The sequence below is a fragment of the Myotis brandtii genome, unplaced genomic scaffold (assembly GCF_000412655.1).
Source record: "Myotis brandtii unplaced genomic scaffold, ASM41265v1 scaffold440, whole genome shotgun sequence".
In the NCBI taxonomy this organism is placed as follows: domain Eukaryota; kingdom Metazoa; phylum Chordata; class Mammalia; order Chiroptera; family Vespertilionidae; genus Myotis; species Myotis brandtii.
Window position 1 is genome coordinate 3,735,979 of NW_005366834.1, and position 19,409 is coordinate 3,755,387.

At 35.3% G+C, this 19,409-nt stretch overlaps 1 protein-coding gene across 1 annotated transcript in view; it reads left to right on the forward strand.

The window, feature by feature from the left end:
* The window catches only part of CDH12 (cadherin 12, type 2 (N-cadherin 2)), a 277,650-nt gene that overhangs the window by 197,771 nt on the left and 60,470 nt on the right, over positions 1-19,409 (forward strand). Inside the window, 1 exon segment of the mRNA XM_014546325.1 lies at positions 16,353-16,472. Coding sequence (XP_014401811.1) covers positions 16,353-16,472 — 120 coding nt within the window.

A 19,409-nucleotide genomic window follows, 5' to 3' on the forward strand; every position in this document is an offset into this window, starting at 1 on the left:
TTGTGCACTCAGGGGGGTCCCTCAGCCCAGCCTGTGCCCTCTCGCAGTCTGGGACCCCTCGGGCGATGTCCACCTGCTGGCGTAGGCCTGCTCCCTGGGGGATTGGGCCTAAGCTGGCAGTCAGACATCCCTTTGGCACCCCGGAGCCCTCGGAGGATGTCCACTTGCCAGCGGGGAGCAGGCCTAAGCTTCAGTCAGACATCCTTAGCGCTGTTGAGGAGGCGGGAGAGGCTCCCACCACCACCGCTGTACTGGCAGCCATCAGCCTGGCTTGTGGCTGAGCAGAGCTCCCCCATGTGGGAGCGCACTGACCACCAGGGGGCAGCTCCTGCATTGAGTGTCTGCCCCCTGGTGGTCAGTGTGTGTCATAGTGACCAGTCATTCCCAGTCTTTCTGCTGTTAGGGTCAATTTGCATATTACCCTTTTATTATATAGGATTATTATATAGGATATTCAAGTCATAGTGATGACAGTGCAAGTAATATGCAGATAGAGCAAAATTGTTAAGGGAATAATTAAACCTCATCATGAATATAAATGACTGAAGGACTGTGATATTATTTGCCAAGCCTGTAATAGGTGCAAACAGATGGTGTTAAAGGTAAACATCTGGTTCCTTTGGAACTCAAATTTGTTGGAAAATCACACCTATAGGTAGGACTTAAAGTGAGTTTGCAGACTTGATAAAAACAGCACCCTGCATCCTGCATCCTGCACTCACCACCCAAAGTCTATTTCTGCCACCGTTTATCCTCTCTTTGCACTCTTCCACCCCAGCCCCCCTTTTCCTCTGGCAATCACCATATTGTTGTCTATGTCTGTTTTTTGTTTATTTGCTTGTTTTGTTTTGTTAAACCCTTTACCTTTTGACCCAGCCTCCCAATTAGGGTCTGGATTGACCACGCTCAGGACCTGCTTTTAATACGTTGCATCAAGTATCTACTTTCAGGTGGCACTAGGCCAGGTTCTCTGGTTATCATGAGAGATGTAAAATAAACCAGATTGCCCTTGCCTTTAAGCGATGTACAAGCCAGGAGTGAAGCTAACTCTGTACATTAAGATCTGTAAAGCAAGGTAGTGTGCAATAAATAATTTAATGTAAGTAAAGAGTGCTGTGGAAGTACAAGGGAGGAGAAATTCACTCTAGCCAGAAAGGTCACAGATAAATCTATGATGGGTTTGAGAGAGTTAGCTTGATGCAGGCATACAGGGCAGGGCTCCAGTGGGAAACACAGGCAGGTGGAACATAGCAGACAAGGCAGTTTGAGCAAGCCTTACCACAGAAACCAACCCTGCTGAAATTATAGAATGCTTTTGAACACAAAGTCGGAGGCATGGGAAACCGAGGGAGGGCCTGCAGCAACAAGGTGAACTGAGGCATAGGAACAGAGAAAGTTCAGGTCCGTTGCTAGGCAAGAACAATGAGGGAATCAATCAGGTGGCGACACAGGTAGCTATAGAACAGGCTTGTAGCCAATACTTACCCCTATAGTAAAAGGCTTCACAGGCAGCCCATTATTGCCCGCCCCCTCCCCGTGGGGAGTCTGAATCTGTAATAAATTTTCCACAGTTTGCTAAAATCTTCAGGTCCGCGGAGCTCATTCTTCAGCATCACCAGACACGACCCTGGGAAAAAACCCTCAGCTCACCATTCTGGTTATCAGTTATGATACTTAAATTTCGATTTCAAGGATAAATTTACAGCAAATATAAAAGTGTAAGAGAGAGGAACCCCCTGGTGAAGAGTATAAATTAAATCATAGAGGTAGAAAGAGAAGTGGGAACTGAGAAGTAAAATTTTCCTGCAAAACAGGACAAATAGTGGGAGAAAGGCTGGTGAGGTTAAGCCACAGAAATGCCTTTTCCTGTTCTCATCTCTGAGATCCAATATTTTTTGTTTGCGTTCCCATGAGAAAGTCAAGTTGTATGGTAGCCTTTTCACTTACCAAATTTAATTTTTCCTTCTTCAAATTGTTTCTTCAAATATTAATATATATTTCATATCACAAGTATGGATTACTTCTATAATTTCTTCTCACAATAAACCAACCTTTTGATTAATTCTGATGATTTAAGAAGTTGTTGAATATTTAAACCAGTACTTTTAATACATTAGGTCACACTTGTCATTAAGAAAGAACATGTCAATTTTCTGATGACTTTAATAAAAATATCAAAGCTATTATAAACATTAAGTAGCATATAACCTATCCAGTTTTCTTTACCATTTTAATGATGTTGTGTTCTATAATTTAATAATGGTAGAGTCAATCTTTTGGAATTACTTGATTAGGGTCAGAGTAATGGGATATATAGTCTAATGCACTGCAAATGATGAAATCTAGGTGAGCCATGTTTACACTTATTTTTTAAATGTTCTGATAAGTGTTTTGTAATGCTGAGTTTTTACCTTATAAATTATGCTAGAAATATTGGTGACATTTTATAAACAACGTTTTTATTGCAGAATATGTATTCATAACTAACATAATATGTTGGTGTTTCAATGATTGTTTCAGACTTGTCTTAAATACAATGAAAAAAAAATACCTGACAATTCTCTCTGTCAGCTTTAGTTTTGGGTAACTCAGAAACTTTGAGGCATATAGCATAGGCTCATGATTCTGTCCCTAGGAACTTCAGATCGGCTTTGTCAGTAAATTTTCATTCAACATAATGACATTCTGTGCTTCATTTCTCTCCAGTAACATAAGGCATCACTAGGGAGATTTTTGGTTAGCAAAATATAAAAGAGATTGATAATGTAAGCTTGAGAATGCCAGAAGCTTTCTAGATGTCCAAAGTCATATGCAGCCAATATTTCTGACCAATGAATGTCAACTCCTGGATTGATAGTGAAAATGTCTCTCCATCAGATTTACAGAGAAAATCTATGACCATCAGTTGAGGGGTCATTGAAAATGACAATGCCTTCCAATGGGGCTTATTTACAGGTGTGTGTGTGTGTGTGTGTGTGTGTGTGTGTGTGTGTGTGTGTGTTAGGGTATTTTTTTCCTCATTAAGCAACATTTCAGTTGTTCATATTTTCTGGAAATTTCCTTTGAAATAACAGAAATTTCATGTTGATTTTTTTGTTTTCAGGTTTACTCATAAAGAGTTATTTAATATTTTGGTAGTTTTGTATTTTTCAGTTATTCTATGAATAAGGATAGGAAACTAAAAGATCAACTTATTTGCTTTTGACTTTTTCTCCTATCTTCCTTTAAAGTTTTGATTCGATCCAGCCACATACTCTTTCCCCATTTCCAAATAATTAATAAGGTGCATTTAGCAAGAAGAATTAAGTAAAATTAGAAACTAGTTATGGGATATTGATTGGTTTGAAGAAAACTTTTACTGTCTTACATAAGATAAATTTAGCTACTTTGGCCACATCCAAATATAGATGACTTGATCCAACAATTGACCACTAATTATTGTGTAGTCTGTGGAGAGGCTTGCGGAGTGTTATTTTATAAAAAGGACCAACAGGAAAGGAGGCAAACATCACTAATTGCCATTGTGTCTGCCTCACTAGCCACATTATTCACCTGCCTTCATAATTTGCCTGTTTAAGAAATGTTGATGGAGCCCTGGCCGAGTAACTCAGTTGATTATAGTGTCATCCCATTACGCCAATGCTGCAGATTCAATACCGGGCAGAGCACATACAAGAATAAGCCAATAAATATATAAATAAGTGGTACAGCAGATTACTCTCTCTCTCTCCTCCTTCCTTTCTCTAAGAAATTAATAAATAAATAAATTATTTTTTAAATGTTGATGCAATAAAGATATTAGAGAAAAAACATTGATCAAGAATAAAGAGATTTAGTTTCTTCTCCCAACACTCATAGCAATAGGGCACATGGGGTGTAATTCAATGACATTCTTTGGCTGTTTTCCTCATTTCAAAAATTGAAAGTGCTAAAAAGAGATTTTATCTTAAGAAACTTCTAGCTCAAGAAGCCTGAGTCTATGAAGGGCCCAATGTTAATATTTCTTGTTGAATTCCCAAAAATAGGCCTGGGCCTTAAACGTCCATATTTGTAAATTAACTTTGTGTTCAATGTATAAAGGGAATTGGAACATAGTATCAAATTCCTAAGGATGCATTTTTCCAGAACTCTTAGTCTTCTCTTAGTTCTACTTTATCTGATGTTATCTACCCTAAAATGAATGGAAACATGTTTGATATAGAACTATGAATTATCATTATGATATATGAAAGATATAGCTGGTGAGTCATTTTGGAGGGAAAGTATTTTAGATATAGACACATATCATAGTTTTTGAACTTAACGTTATCACTTATTGAAATTCTAGTCTACCTTCTATGAAGATCGGTCAAAACTCAGATTTTTTTTTTCATTTTCAAGTTGCTTCCTCATTTTGTTGTGTTTCTTTAATATGAAACTATACTAATTTTTAATGACTTTAAGTTCTGTTTTGTTTTTGCTTTTTTTTACTTTTTCCCCTAAATAGCACTACTTACATTTATTTTATAAACTAAATTTGAAAATGGCCTTGTATATTTGGTGCAGTTTCTTTTTTAAATGAGCTTTACTGAGCTATCCGACTTTTCAACTATAAAATCACCGCCATTCTCTTACTTTATGTACGCCTCTTCTACAACACCTACAGATGTAGAGTCACTCTATCTCTAAAACTCTGCTTTAATGGGTGTGGAACAGGTCTATATTTTCTAACATGCTAATTCAAATGAACAAATGTAAAACACGTAACTATTTTTATCCCTCCACACTGAGTGTGAATCCCAAAGTAAGTTAGTATAGTAAAAGCACATGAGAAGCATACCAATTAAAGTTATTTCTTAATCAAATAATTATCTGAAAGACTGCAGTTTTCTTTACTCTTCTTATCTCCATTAACTATTACACCACATAATTGACTTTATACATCTATTTAGGACTTCCATTCATAAAAGAAAAACACACAGTATTCAGTTATTTTAAGCAACCATTCATTAAATATTTGTGGTGGTTGCAGTGCTCGATGATGTACCTGGGATGGGGAGATGAGTGAGGGAAACAAATATTACAATTAAGTAAAATAAACTAGTTGTTTAGCTCTTGAAATATTAAAAAATACACATAATACACACATACACACAAGTACATAAACAAATATGAGAGTTTACTATAATTTGGCAAAGGGAAAAATGCAACATTATTACTGGAATTAATTCATTTAGGTGTCAGTTACTTAAATTTCCTTCTCCTATTTCCTGAAACATTGAATGAAGCTTTGAAATTTATATTTTGTTGGTCAAATGGAGCTTGTATTATAATGGTTGGTATCTTAGACTGCCTCCGATACTTCACCTCATTCCATAGGCAATAAAAGTCAAACCTGGCCAGTGTGGAGTAACTGATATGCTAAGAAAGGCAGCTCTGGCCTCTGATATTTGCACAAAAAGGAGTTTAGGCAAAGGCAGCAGTTCTCCATCACATGTACTGAGAAACACTGGTATTGCTTTAATGGATATGGTTACTTCCTATAGCAGAGAATGTGAGAAATTAAAAAAAAAAGCACATCTTTTTGCTGTCTAGAATGCAAAAGACAGGAGAATACGCCTTCGTGATTGTGTGATAACATGTGTTATCAAGTCTGCACATATGTGGAAGCATAGGCTGAGCAGAAGCTTTTTTAGGTAAAATATTTTGTTCACATTACCTCTGTAAAAGCAGCTTCAGAAGTCTAGCTTCGGAGCATATTACGGGTAATATTTTTCTTCCAAAAGATAAGCCCACAAAGGCAGTGTCTCTTCCAGGTGCAAGGAGCTGCAGCTTTTCTAAAACCCGTGGTGACAGGGCAGGAATGTGTTCTGAGAGTGGTGGGGCTCCTGATCAGAATTGCAATATTCCTCTGCAGTGAGCCAGGGACCAAATCTCCCTCTCCCCACTATTTTTGGGGGGATATTATAAAAATATTTAAAAGGAAAATATCCCTTATACTTTTTTTGGTTCAGAAATTAAGACCACAAGTACTTTCAATGATCCAATTCCACTTTTAAAAAAATTCTTGTATCATTTTTCATTTTCATTTATTGAAAAACTGTTTTAATAAATAAAATATAAAAACTTTATGTACAATGAAGTATGTTGATATTTGTGTTTCCTAATTAAAAATATGAGAGTAGTATCTTAAATATATTTATTTCCTATCGGAAATATTTAATCAAATATGTTTTGTTATTTTAAATATGTAATGCTTATTTAGAAATAAATTAATTATCTAATATTAATCAGTTTGTATATGCAAGGATATACATTATCTTTGTTTGTTATAGTAATTAATAACATAAACTAGTGCACCATCAATAATGGATTGGCTTTAAAAATAGTATAATTATTTATTTTGGAAAATGTTGTATATTTATTAAAAGTATGTCACCCAATAATATTTAAAAACTGGATGCTTATCATTCTGTATTGTTAAATTTTCAAAAAGCAGTTTAGAATTTTTATGAATAGAATGATTTAAATTTAGTTACATTTATTATTAATAGGCATTGCTGCCCTAGCCAGTTTGACTCGGTGGACAGAGCATTGGCCTGGGGAGCAAAGGGTTCCAGGTTCGATTCTGGTCAAGGGCAGGTACCTAGGTTTCAGGCTCCTCCCTGGCCTGGGCCCTGGTCGGGGCACATGCAGGAGGCAACCAATTGATGTGTTTCTCTCACATCAATATTCCTCTCTCTTTCCCTCTCTCTTCCACTCTCTCTGAAAATCACTGGGAAAATATCCTCTGGTGAGAATTTAAAAAAAAAAAAGGCATTGCTCATATTCTAAATAAGATACACATTTACTGGTAGAGAAACATTAACTGGTCTATCACAATGGAATGAATTTTTCCTTCAGCTACTTATTCATAATAGTAAATTTATTTTATTTTTTTATTTTGGTTATGCATTTATTTTTCTGTCTATATTAAATAATTATAAATGTCATGTTGAAATATTTTATCCATCATACTAAATAGTGTCTATAATTTGCACTCAGAAAGGGGTAAAATAATGGGGAAATGAAGGAGATTCAAAGCATTATTATCAGGAAGAAATTCTAAGTGGGGAGATAAAGATAGAGCACAATAGAAATATAAATGGAAAGTCACAGATATTGTCAAGTTTAGAAAAATAAAAAATAAAATTATTCAATTAAATCAGTACACATGTATGAAAATCCTACCCAGGAACTTTCTATTCCTTTCATATCACATTTGGTCACATAAATATTGATATTAATAAAATACTGATGTTATCATATCACAATACATGACCAGAGGTAATTGAGTCATGGATCTGATAGCCACAGTTCTGGCTCCTTGCTTCATGGGCAAAGACAATTAAACTCTTGCCAAACCTGTAACATGTTCATAGCCCTTGATGCAATGATTACAAGGCTCCCCAAACAAATAACTTCTGACCACATACACAGAAAATAACTTTTAAAGTATTTTTTTAAAATATATTTTATTGATTTTTTTACAGAGAGGAAGGGAGAGGGATAGAGAGCTAGAAACATCGATGAGAGAGAAACATCGATCAGCTGCCTCTTGCATACCCCCGACTGGGGATGTGCCCGCAACCAAGGTACATGCCCTTGGCCAGAATCGAACCCGAGACCCTTCAGTCCACAGGCCAACGCTCTATCCACTGAGCCAAACCGGTCAGGGCTAAAGTATTTTTATAAGTGAAAATGTACTTCACCATAAGAGTCATCATTTTTTAAATTAAAATCAAGATAGAAACATATAAAGTAAACATTTGATAGAAACTTATGTAAAGTGAAATAAAGTTGAAAATTGCATCAATGTTTAATTTCATCAATTATCACACTAATCAGGGCCTTTGTCTATAATCAAAAAATATTTTCATATAGTGGGACCTAAAGTTTGTATTCAAAATGCCCATTTTAGAGATGAAAAACTAAAATCAGATTATGCTGCTTAACTATTATATCATTAGTTAATCAATTGGGAGAATTTGGATTAGAAGGCATATGAAATCTAGTAATTGAATTTTGTTTGCTACAACACAGTTCTGCCCTGATAAATTGGGTTACAATGAATCTGGCAAAACAAGTAGATTTCCAAGTCCTTTTTTGTGTGTAACAATTATTAAAACCAAACCTCAGTCTCAATCACTACAGCATTTAACCACAGCAACATAAAAGGAACAAACCCTTAATATTAAGTCACAGTCCTGAAACACAAACAACACACATTCTCTATTGGCTAAGATTATTCAACAATAATGGCTACAGTTATTATTAAATCTTAGTTGTATGTGCTTTCTATCATTATACATGTGGATCTGTGAGCACTTTTGCAAATATTGTGGCATCAAGTGGCATAATCATGTCTCTGAATTTATGAATGAATCAATAATCAATGCCACTTCATTCCAGTGAACTGCTATAAAAAAGTTCTAGGCTGTCTTATAATAAATTTTCCAGAGATATGACCTCAAGATAGCCCTTGATTTTACAAAAGTTTGTCTCCTTCCTTGGAACTGAGAGTAGAGTTGTACACTCTTCTGTAGACTTCACAGGGCTTGATGTGTCAGGGTTGCCAATATGCTAGTAATTGATTTATTGTACTCTTTGCCACTGGCACTAAGTGTTCTCAAGGATTTGAAGCTGCTCCTTTGATTTCTGTAACAGACAGCAAAGCAGCATCACTGTCATACTGTTGACAGGATGGGATGTTGAGCTTTTTGCCTGAGCCAAAATATATCGTAAAGCTTCATTATAAACCTTTAACATTGGTTAATCAAAAAAATATTTAAGCTAAACTCATTATTTTTTATAAATGTACTTATTCAAGAGACATGTGTTAAGTACTTTTGTATACCAAGCTCCATAGTGGGTACAGGGTTTCCAAAAAAGAACTGTCAGCAGTCTTTTTTCTGTGTGCTGTGCTTGCTGCCCGGTGGAAACACGCGAGATGTGAAACAAGATGCTCTTTGAACATATGGAAATGACGTTGGGAAGAGAATCTACTGAGGCCAGTCTTTAATTTGGGCTGCAGTTCACTTTGGATATATTTCTGATATCCATAACAGAACATACAAAGAGCAGGATAGGAATGAACACGGTGTCTTAGGGAAGTAATACTCTATTGAGGCAAAAGAAAGTAGTAGACAAAAAGTGTGGCAATAGGTGAACCTGGATATGTAGGTAGGGACAGATTCACAAAGAAAGCATTAAAGAGAGCGCTTGCATTTTTGAAAGACAAATGTGGCTAAACGTATACAGGGTGGATGGTTGTTGATTATGACAGGCAACCAGGGGATTATTAAATATTATAACTCTAAAATTCAGGTGGAAGTAGTAAAATTTTAAAGAAAAATAGTGATGGGATGAAGAGGACAAACGTAATTTATCAATGTATATTCAATAGAGATGGGACTAGGTGTAAACCCTAAGTGATTAAAAAAAGTTTAGAATGTAACTAAGAAATTGAGTGTACCTTGTTCTAGTTGACTAGTAGTTTAGTGAGTTAAACTATTGGGAAATATAGCTGATGATCTAGACCCTAATGCCTAAGGGAGCATATGAGTGAGGTTGTAGAGTTAGGCATATAGAGTGAGAGACAAAAGTTGAGGTGTGTGAAAAGGGGTCTTTAAAGGTCACTAAGAAATGGTGATCACTGAAAAAAAGGGGAGAGCTGAGAAGAAGCTTTATTTTGACCAATTAAATGCCCCCAGAGAAGACAAACAGGAAAGATCAGAGAAACAGAAGCAGGAATGGGAAGTTGGAGGAAGACAGTTGTGGGCCTATGCTAACAGGAAGTACTAGGATGGGGGAAAGCAAGATTTCAACCAAAGGAAGAGGCTGATGGAAATATTCTGTGAAAGTGTAACAGTGAATGGGCTTGTCTCTAGTCCTCCGAAGGGTAGACTGGGTTATGGGAAGAGATTGAGATGCAGCCACCAGAAGCAGGTGGTTTATGTACTTAGTTTATACTTTGCAAACCTTTTGTGGAATTTAGATATAGTATGTTTCCAATTCTTAGATGAGAAGCTCAGAGTTCACCAAAAATCCATTGTCCAAGTTCTCATGTTTGTTGGACAGTGGATACAACAAATTTCCCTGAAGAGGAGGTCTGAAGAAGCTGAAGAGTTAAATTTTAAAATGAAAAAAATGCTGATGGATATCAATCAGACTGTGAACAGTCTTGAAAGAGTTCAGACTGAATGCAGTGATTCATGGCACAGCACTGAGGAATTTGGACAGAGCAGTGATAATGTTCAAAATCCTGTAACCAAATGATTAATCTGCAATAATGACAAAGTTATTTTGGAAATAGTTAAGATTGGGTATTGTTTCAATTTGTACAACATATTTACTGCAATTAGAAGGAAACCAATGAAATCTTACCCCTTTTTGTAAAGATGAAGAATTTTAACAGCCATTTCACACGGGCTCCCTATGTGCCAGTTATTATACTAAGCAATTTATATGCATTAACTCACAAATGGGTTTCATGAGATCCTGACCATTTATACTCTCATTTTGGATTAGAAATAACAGAAGGTTAGAGGGTTTAAGTGAATTACCAACATGTTGTTAATTTAAAGTTACAGAAATGCCAATTTAAATCAAAGTATAAAATTTCACACAAAAAGGAATTTATGGTCTCATATCATCAAAACGCTTGGGGGTTAAGCTTCATTAGGGTTTGATCAAGAGTTCCCATTTATTTTTCCTGGGATTCCCAAGTTTGTGCCTCTCGTGTGTGACTGTCTCTAGCCACTTTCCCCCTAAGGTGTTGCAGTAGGTAATGAAGTTTCACACATTTGCATACCTGTGTCCAGGGAAAAAGAGAAAGAGGGCATTTCTTAGAAAGTCTCAGCAAACATCTCTGCTTTTATTAACTGGGAATGGGTTATATTTACACTCCCTAATCAACCATTATTAACCAGAAAAAAGTCTGTGTTTGTTAGCATAGACTTCAGCCAAACACCTGCAAAAGAGTTAAGCTTCATCTAACATGTAAGGAAGTGTGAGGGACATAGTGATATATGAATAGGTATATAAACACTTTTTAACCTCAGGTGGGATTAATTTGGGTCAATCACTACACCATCCACTGAAATCACATTATCTTTACAGAATTAAAATAACTTGCAAAAGATCATATATTTCATTACAGAGCTGGTTCTATGATTCAGTACTTCTGACTTCTGGTTTTCACACACACACACACACACACACACACACACACACACACAAATACACTCAATTTGTATTTTTCCCTCCATTAAAACTAGATAGACAGATAGATAATGGAAATAGAGTGAGAGAGAGATGATGGGTACATGGGATAGATGAATGAATGAATGAATGGATGCATGGATTCTTGGGTTGATTAATAGGTAGAAAGATCTTTTTTACCCTTAACATGGCAGAATCATCGAATCAAATAAAAACAATTAAGTTTAGGCATGTATGGTGTGTATTAGATAAGCTAATTAATCACATTAACCATCCTTAACACCTTGCTTAGAGGCATTTGAATCAGACGGTCTTTATTTATCCTTCAAGAATACAATGCTGCACAGAAAAAAAAAAGCAAAGTTTACTGAGTTATAGCTTAGAGCCACTGAGTGAATGAATTCCAAACCAGTATCTTTCATCATGAATTTTATGGAATTTCCTGTGAAAATAATTTTCAAATGACACTAGGCACAAAGGAGGCAACTTGCACCATCACTGGAAATCGGAATTCAGTAGGTGTCACTGAGAACAGACATTAGCATTTGTACTGATGTTCCTGGTATAGAATTCTTGGCACACAAAGGAGAGATAAAAAGCTCATAAAAATGGATTCACTTATCCATCAAAGTACAGTTGACTCACAAGGTATAAATATGTATAGTTTAAAATTTTTAGGACACAGCGAGGATGGGATTTTATAACCTTAGAGTGCTTTTGGGTTCTTGGGCTGAATAACAAATCATAAGTTGTTGTCACGGCATTAGGGTTGCTGGGGGACCCTGTGAGGCCAGGCTGAGCGGGGTCGGAATTGGGTTCGGAGAGAAACCAAGTTTCCTGCTCTGATCCTAGAAGTACATTTGAAGGGGACATTACTTCTACTCTAGGAGATTGTTATGACATAAGTCCTTTCTAATCATTAAAAGTTCTGGTTATTTCAGACAGATTTAACAAGTATACACCAAAGGACTTGTATGCATGCATATAAGCCTAACTAATGGACACAGACAACAGGGGTTGAGGGCATGAGTGGGGGGGTTGGGGGGATAATGGGGGGATAAGGACACATATGAAATACCTTAATCAATAAAGAAATAAAAAAAAAACCAAGTATACAAACTCTTCTTTCTTGAGTTGCTAAGGAAGTGATCCAACCATCCTAGTCTCATTTGCATTTTGATACATTTTAAATAAGTATTCTCAAAATTGCATTTTCTAAGATACGGAAGATAAAGTCTAGATCAGTATAAGAACATCGAGGGGTGGGACTTGAGTATAGGAATCATGCTAGTGTTACACATTTGGGAGTTGTCACCCTATGTGTGGTGCAGGAGAAGAGAAAGTGAGTTCGTATGTAATTATTTTATTTACATACACTTTAATAGCACATACTATATGGAAAACGCATAATTTCCTTAAAAATATTAACTCATTTAATACTGCTGAAATGGATACTATTTTTTTCACTGTTTTTTATATGGGGAATCTAAAACAGAGGTTAACTAATTAGCTTGAGGTCACACACTTAGCTAGTAGTTGATGTAGGATTCAAACCTAGGCACCAGAAGCAAACCTAGGGTTCAAACCTAGGGTTCCAGAAGCAAAGATGGCTTTCACAATGGCAAGCAATGCAACCTCTTCTGTTGAGGAAAGTTTCTAGAGAAATTATATCGGGCTGAGCTTCTCAGGCCTGGGTACTCATTAGGCTTATCTGCCAAGGCTGTAAAAAGTTCTGATACTTGGCACACCCCGAACAATTAAATTAGACTTTCTAATGGGGGCTCAGGAATTGGTGTTTTCCGTCCTTGTGGATGCCTTATATGCAGCCCTTATGGGAGACAAAGAAGTCAGAGGCATCATTTACAACTTTCAGGGGCAAATGCAGTAAGAGAATCCTCAGAAGGAAAAGCCAAGTGGGCAGTGCGGTGAAATCTAATGTGAAGTGGATTAAAGGACCCAGTTACTTTAAATACTAAACTCACCTCCTGTGCATCTATGCTTAGTTTTACTTTATAATTTAATTCTGCTTTAGCAGGACTCCAATATCTTTGTGGAATCTCATAAATGTACACACACACACACACACACACACACACACACTCACACACACACACACACACACACACACACACATACACTCTCTCTAGCTTGGCTCTAAAAACCTTTATGCTTTACATTTCTCTGCTGTTGATGCCTTTTTTATGTAATAATATGTACATATATTTTCAAATTCTGTTTCAGAAGCAATTTCTACCTATTTATGATTCTCTATCTAACTCTAAGTGTATTATTTCTTGTTTATAATGCAATGTATACATAAAGTAAAAGCAAAAAGGAAATGATATGCCATGTGAAATTCCTCTCTCTTTTCCTGTTTATTCATCGGTGTGAAGGGTTAATGTTATTCACAGAGATATTTATATTAAATCCCCTGGGTTTACATTGCATATTGTGGCTATGTCTTACTTACGGGGGTTTTTAATGCATTGTCACTCATTTTTGGTTCTGCTTTCTGAAGTGAGAACATCGATACATTTGAAAATTCAAGACAAGTTAAACTCCCAATTTAGTGTTTTAAAATCCTGTAAACGCCATAACTAGCTGCTGGATCGCCTGTTTAGAGTGTTGTGGGTACAGTATTTGTGTCCTTTGTGTGAATATATGAGCACTATAAGTATCAAACCGATAAACATTTATTTGGGGCTCACTTCATGACAGGCACCACATGTACAAAGAGTGAATGTGGAAGGACTGTTGATGTAAATGGTTTTACAGTTCACGAGAGTACAGAGGGTGGAGAAAATATCGCTACTTCTTGCAGAAAAACTAGGATTCCTAGAAAAGACAGTGGAGCTGGGATATCAAGGGTGAGTAGGATTTCTCCAGATGGTGGAGGTGAATGTCCTCCAGGTAACAGGGTCACTGGAGCAAGAGCACAGAGGAATGAAAGAGCTTCAAATAAACAGTCAATAAGTCTGTGTGGTCCCTGCACGAGGTCCCTGGCAGCACAGTTGGAAAATACTCTGGGAGGGATATTGAAACCCATTCATGCCATGCTATCCATAGCATGTCAATGGGTTTAGATTATTTTCCTTTTAATAGGAAGAGAAACCCATTAGATTTTTAATGAAGGAGAGTACCATGATTGATTTTGTGCTATGGGACAATGACTCCAATGCCCTTATGTAAAAAGAGGTGGAGGAAAAAAGGAAAAAGCAAGTTAGGGATGCTTTTCAGCCTTGCAATTTTAAGTGGGGATGCAAGCCAGCTGAGATAGTTGCAGGGATGAGAAAAGGCAAATGATGTATTCAACTAATAGAATATCAAAATAGATCCAGAGACATAGAAGCATGGAACAGACTGTTGAATCTCAGAGGAAAGGCGGGGGTGGGTGGGTTGGAATAGATTAACCAAAGAACCTGTATGCTTGTATGTATAAGCCTGGGGGGGGGTGTGGACTAGGAGAGGTCAAAGGGGGGAAAAGGAGGACATATGTAATACTTTCAACAATAAAAGTAAAAATTTTTTAAAAGAAAAGCAAAAAAAATAGAATATTTATATTCATCAGGGAAATTAATAAAAGATTTCAAACAGGCCATCTATGCACTTTAATCCACTTATATTTTCCATGTATTTCTAGCAAGTTTGTTGATTTACTACCCAAGATGCCCGCCCCCCCCCCAAAAAAAAAAGAGTAGAATCTAAAACTGTCATGCTGGACATGGCATTTGACAGAGTAAGTAATTACGTAACATATATTTTATTGTATGTTCGGAGTAGTACCATGGTGTGCACCACTGCACACTTGTTTATTGAAAGAAGAAATGAATGAATCAATGAATTAATGCCTACTTTAACATCACTGCACTTCAATACTTTGACTGTAAAATTTGGACATTGTTTCAAAATATTTCTTAAAAAAAAAGCCTGAGTAACTGAAAGGAAAGTAGCAATTTTATATTCCCAAAACTGAGCAGTTACTTTTGACTCCTACAAGAGGTAAAAGGGGTGCTGCTGGTTGTATAACTCGGGGTGCACATATTACTCCTTTATGCTCAGTAGAGATTTCCTTCCTTCGTTAGCAACATATTAATTTATTTATTTCTAGTTTGATATTTTTTCTTTTACTTTATTTCAAGTCAGAATAGTGGCATTGAACAGGACAGTAAGAAGAGGTACTCACTTAAAAAGTTGTAAGAGGCAGAGACCAAAGGTATGGTTACCAGAAGGGAAGGGATGGATAATATTGTGATAAGTTTACAAGGTGACACATCATTACTAGATTTAATGGAATGATCACACTGTAAGGTATAAAAATCCCAAACAACTATTCTGTGCACTCGAAACTGAAATAACCAATATAAGTTTGTATACAACTATACCTAATAAAAAGTCAAAAAAAGTTTGTAAAGACTCAAGTATGACTATGAATATAGAAGACTAAAAAAAATTCCCTTCAATTTCTCTTAGTACGTAAGTAATATGACCAAGTGTCAAAAAAAAATGAGAAATGCTACAGATAATTAGGACTGTCTTTAATGTTCTATGTCAATGAGGCTTTGGGTTAATGCAGTCTAGAGACATAGAGGTGCTCTCTCAGTTATGTTTGCAATTATTTTGTGTTCCTCAATTTCTCAAATATTATCCTAATTAAAGGTTTCCTAATGCTGGCATGTAATTGTTGATTTTTAAATTGCAACTGCAAATTACTTACACCCTTGAAAGTTCAATAAGTCTTTAAACCTTTTAGCTTTTCTATTGATGTCCTAATCATGAAATTAAAGCATCTGTAGTAGCAGAAGAGATCATGTAAGCAGTGGCATGTTCTCTATGCGGTACAAATCAATAAAATTATCGTTATGACTTTTAGTTCAATGATCTACCTACTGGAAATGGACACAGCTTTTAAAATTGATATTTAAAGCATGCATCATTTGCACAGACTATATCACTGCCTAACATTTTGGTTATAATGGCTAAATTATTCTCAGTGACATCATATGCTCACAGAGTAATGCCAAATTCCCCCAAAAAGAAGCCCAGCAGATAACGTACATGGCCTTGATCTCAGTCAAATAAAGATGCTACAGTCATATCTTCTTATTTTCCAGGTGCATATGTGCTCCAGGTCAAGGCCACGGATGCAGATGACCCAACCTATGGAAACAGTGCTCGAGTCGTTTATAGCATTCTTCAGGGACAACCTTATTTCTCTATTGATCCCAAGACAGGTAAATTTTTTATTAGAAATAACATTACCACCATGCCTTCAAATATTTAAACTTTAATTAAATCTTGGCATGGGAAGTTGCCTATTCTAACACTACCATAAAGCTTGCATGCACTGCAATTAAGCAAAGGAAAATAGGGTCTTACCTCACTGCTGCAGAACTATTTCCTTTGGATTGAATATAAATCTTTGTGTAAATATAAATCTTTCTTACATATGTGTGTCAACTCCACATTTGCTAGTTAGAATTCTCTGTATGATTTACTTTACATTTTCAAAAGTCCTTGCTTTTTTTAATTTATTTTTTTATTATCCTGGCTAAAACAGGCCTTTATTTCAGGTTTTCTTGGTTGGGTTTAATCATGTTCAGTTTGGGCCGTGTTGACATATGGTAAGATCATGGAGCTTTTATTGCTATTTTCATCAGAGGTTATGAATGATGGACTTGGATTAATAAAGTTTTATGGCCCTAACCGGTTTGGCTCAGTGGATAAAGCGTCAGCCTGCGGACTCAAGGGTCCCAGGTTTGATTCCGGTCAAGGGCATGTACCTTGGCTGCAGGCACATTCCCAGAAGGGGGCGTGCAGGAGGCAGCTGATCGATGTTTCTCTCTCATCGATGTTTCTAACTATCTATCCCTCTCCCTTCCTCTCTGTAAAAAATCAATAAAATATATTTTTTTAAAAAGTTTTATGCTTCTAGTAGGGAAAAGATAGGGTTGGCAAACTGGAAATACCAAACTAGTCTATTTTTAAAACCAGTCTCATTTTTAAGTCAAGCCATTTAAATTGTTTTCAAAAACAAATATATAAGAATCTATGGGAAGTCTAGAAAGGGCAGGAGGGTAGACAGAAATATTTTGTATTTGTTTTTAAATAAAATGAGGTCCCCATGCTTTGAGAGAAACTGTTTTACATGCTGGATAGGAGAGATATATCAACAAATATTGAAGGGAAGTTATCTAAAATATTAAACATCCTTTTATCAGGTGGAAGCATGATGGGTTATTTTTTCTTACATAATTACCTATCTTTTCTAAATGTACCATAATGGGTAATCTAATAGGAATAGAAGTATGAACAATACATGTGTCTTAGATCTTTTCAAACTCCAAGAAGCACTTCTCAGAGACAGAGGGGATGAAGGAACGAGAAAAGAGGTGAGAGATTGGTGAGGTATTAGAGGACAGTTACTGGCTTGCAGTGATTAACTCTATAAACTAGGTGAGTTTATGTACTCAGATTAAATGTGGGAGCAGAAAGATGAAGGACTTGATATTGGTGACATGACTATGGATGGAGCCAATATCTATCTTTAAGAAAATGTAAGATAAAATCATACAAAGATGAACTTAAGAAGAAAGCATGGGTAAAAATATAATTGTTAAAGTCAAATTAATATTAGACAGATACAGTTATATGAGTCAAAACACTTACATTCCCTTGATTTTACTTGTTAATTACCAACCTCGAATAAATTCTAATGTCTTTAGAAAATATTATATCATAGAAAAGTAGTATATTCATAATATGGTTTATAATTGTGTATTTGTATTTTTTACAAAATGATTATTATTTAGAACTGAAGATGAAACAATTCTGGCATAAACTATGGAATAGATTTTTTGAAGCATTGATTTTCACTGGAGACAGAAGTCTTGATACTAACAGTACCTCAGACCACTAGACAGGAAAAGAGTGGATGATGAAACGCTTCATTAATAAAATGATAACTAGTTTTCATGCACAGAAACCATTAAGAAGACTTCTTGTCAAATTTATCACCTTGTGGTTAATAAGAGTAAATAAAAAATCAAGCATAATTGCAATTTCTCAGAAATAGTCTCCATTTGTTCCAGCCATATAGCTTTCTTTTATGATTCCTTTTGCTGTTATTAAATAAAATGCATGAGAAACTATTATCTTAAAAGTTTCCACATTTGAGTGTAGATGCAGTTAAAAACAATTTTTAAAGAAAGAGTCTCATCAAAACTTCTGGTGCCTAAGATTTATGAAGAGATAAATATAACCATTTATTTTTCATTTAAAATAAGAAAAAATATTTAAAGATTTCTTTATTGACACTGTTGTGTGACAAACATTATTTGAATTAACTGAAATTTTTTTTTCTGAATTAGTGTTCAAATATTCATTTATATGCCTTAAAATACCATTAAATATTTTTAAAACTCACAAATAGAGATAAATCTATAAAATATTAAATAACATTGACATTGTTAATTTTATAGCCTATTATATATGTATTATATTAACATGTTATGCTATATGACATACATTTTTACACTTAACATTTAATTAGAAAAACATTCACAATTTATAAAACATCAAGCAAGAGACATTGTAATATTTTACCTAGTGTAAGAAATCAAGATGTTAAATATCTCCATGTAATTGATTATAGAATTATTTAATTGAAGAAAACAAACATTACTATGAATTACTTACCCTATGTCTTAAATTATATTTAAGATTATTTTAAATTATTTAAACTTTTCCCTAAATGATTTCAAAAACTAGTCTGACATGGGTAACTAGATACTGCTACTATATGTATCATGTGGTGATATATTGTATTTTCCTAAATTATCTGAGCCCCAACTTGGGAGAACATTATGATATAATTTATCTAAACTTAATTTTTCATTTCTCTGAACTTTAAAAATTTTATTGTGGCAAAATATACATAATAAAATTACCATCTTAGCCATTTTAAGTGTACAATTCAATGGCATTAAGCACATTGACATTGTTGTGCAACTGTTATGACCATCTATCTCTGGAACTCTTTTATAATATCATGTTCATTGTCAAAAATAATGAGTATTTATGAGTGTTTATTTTATGTATTTAAACCTGAATTTCTAGATTTCATATGAAAACAGTTAAGTGAGAATGGAGTTCCATGCATAAGATACTCC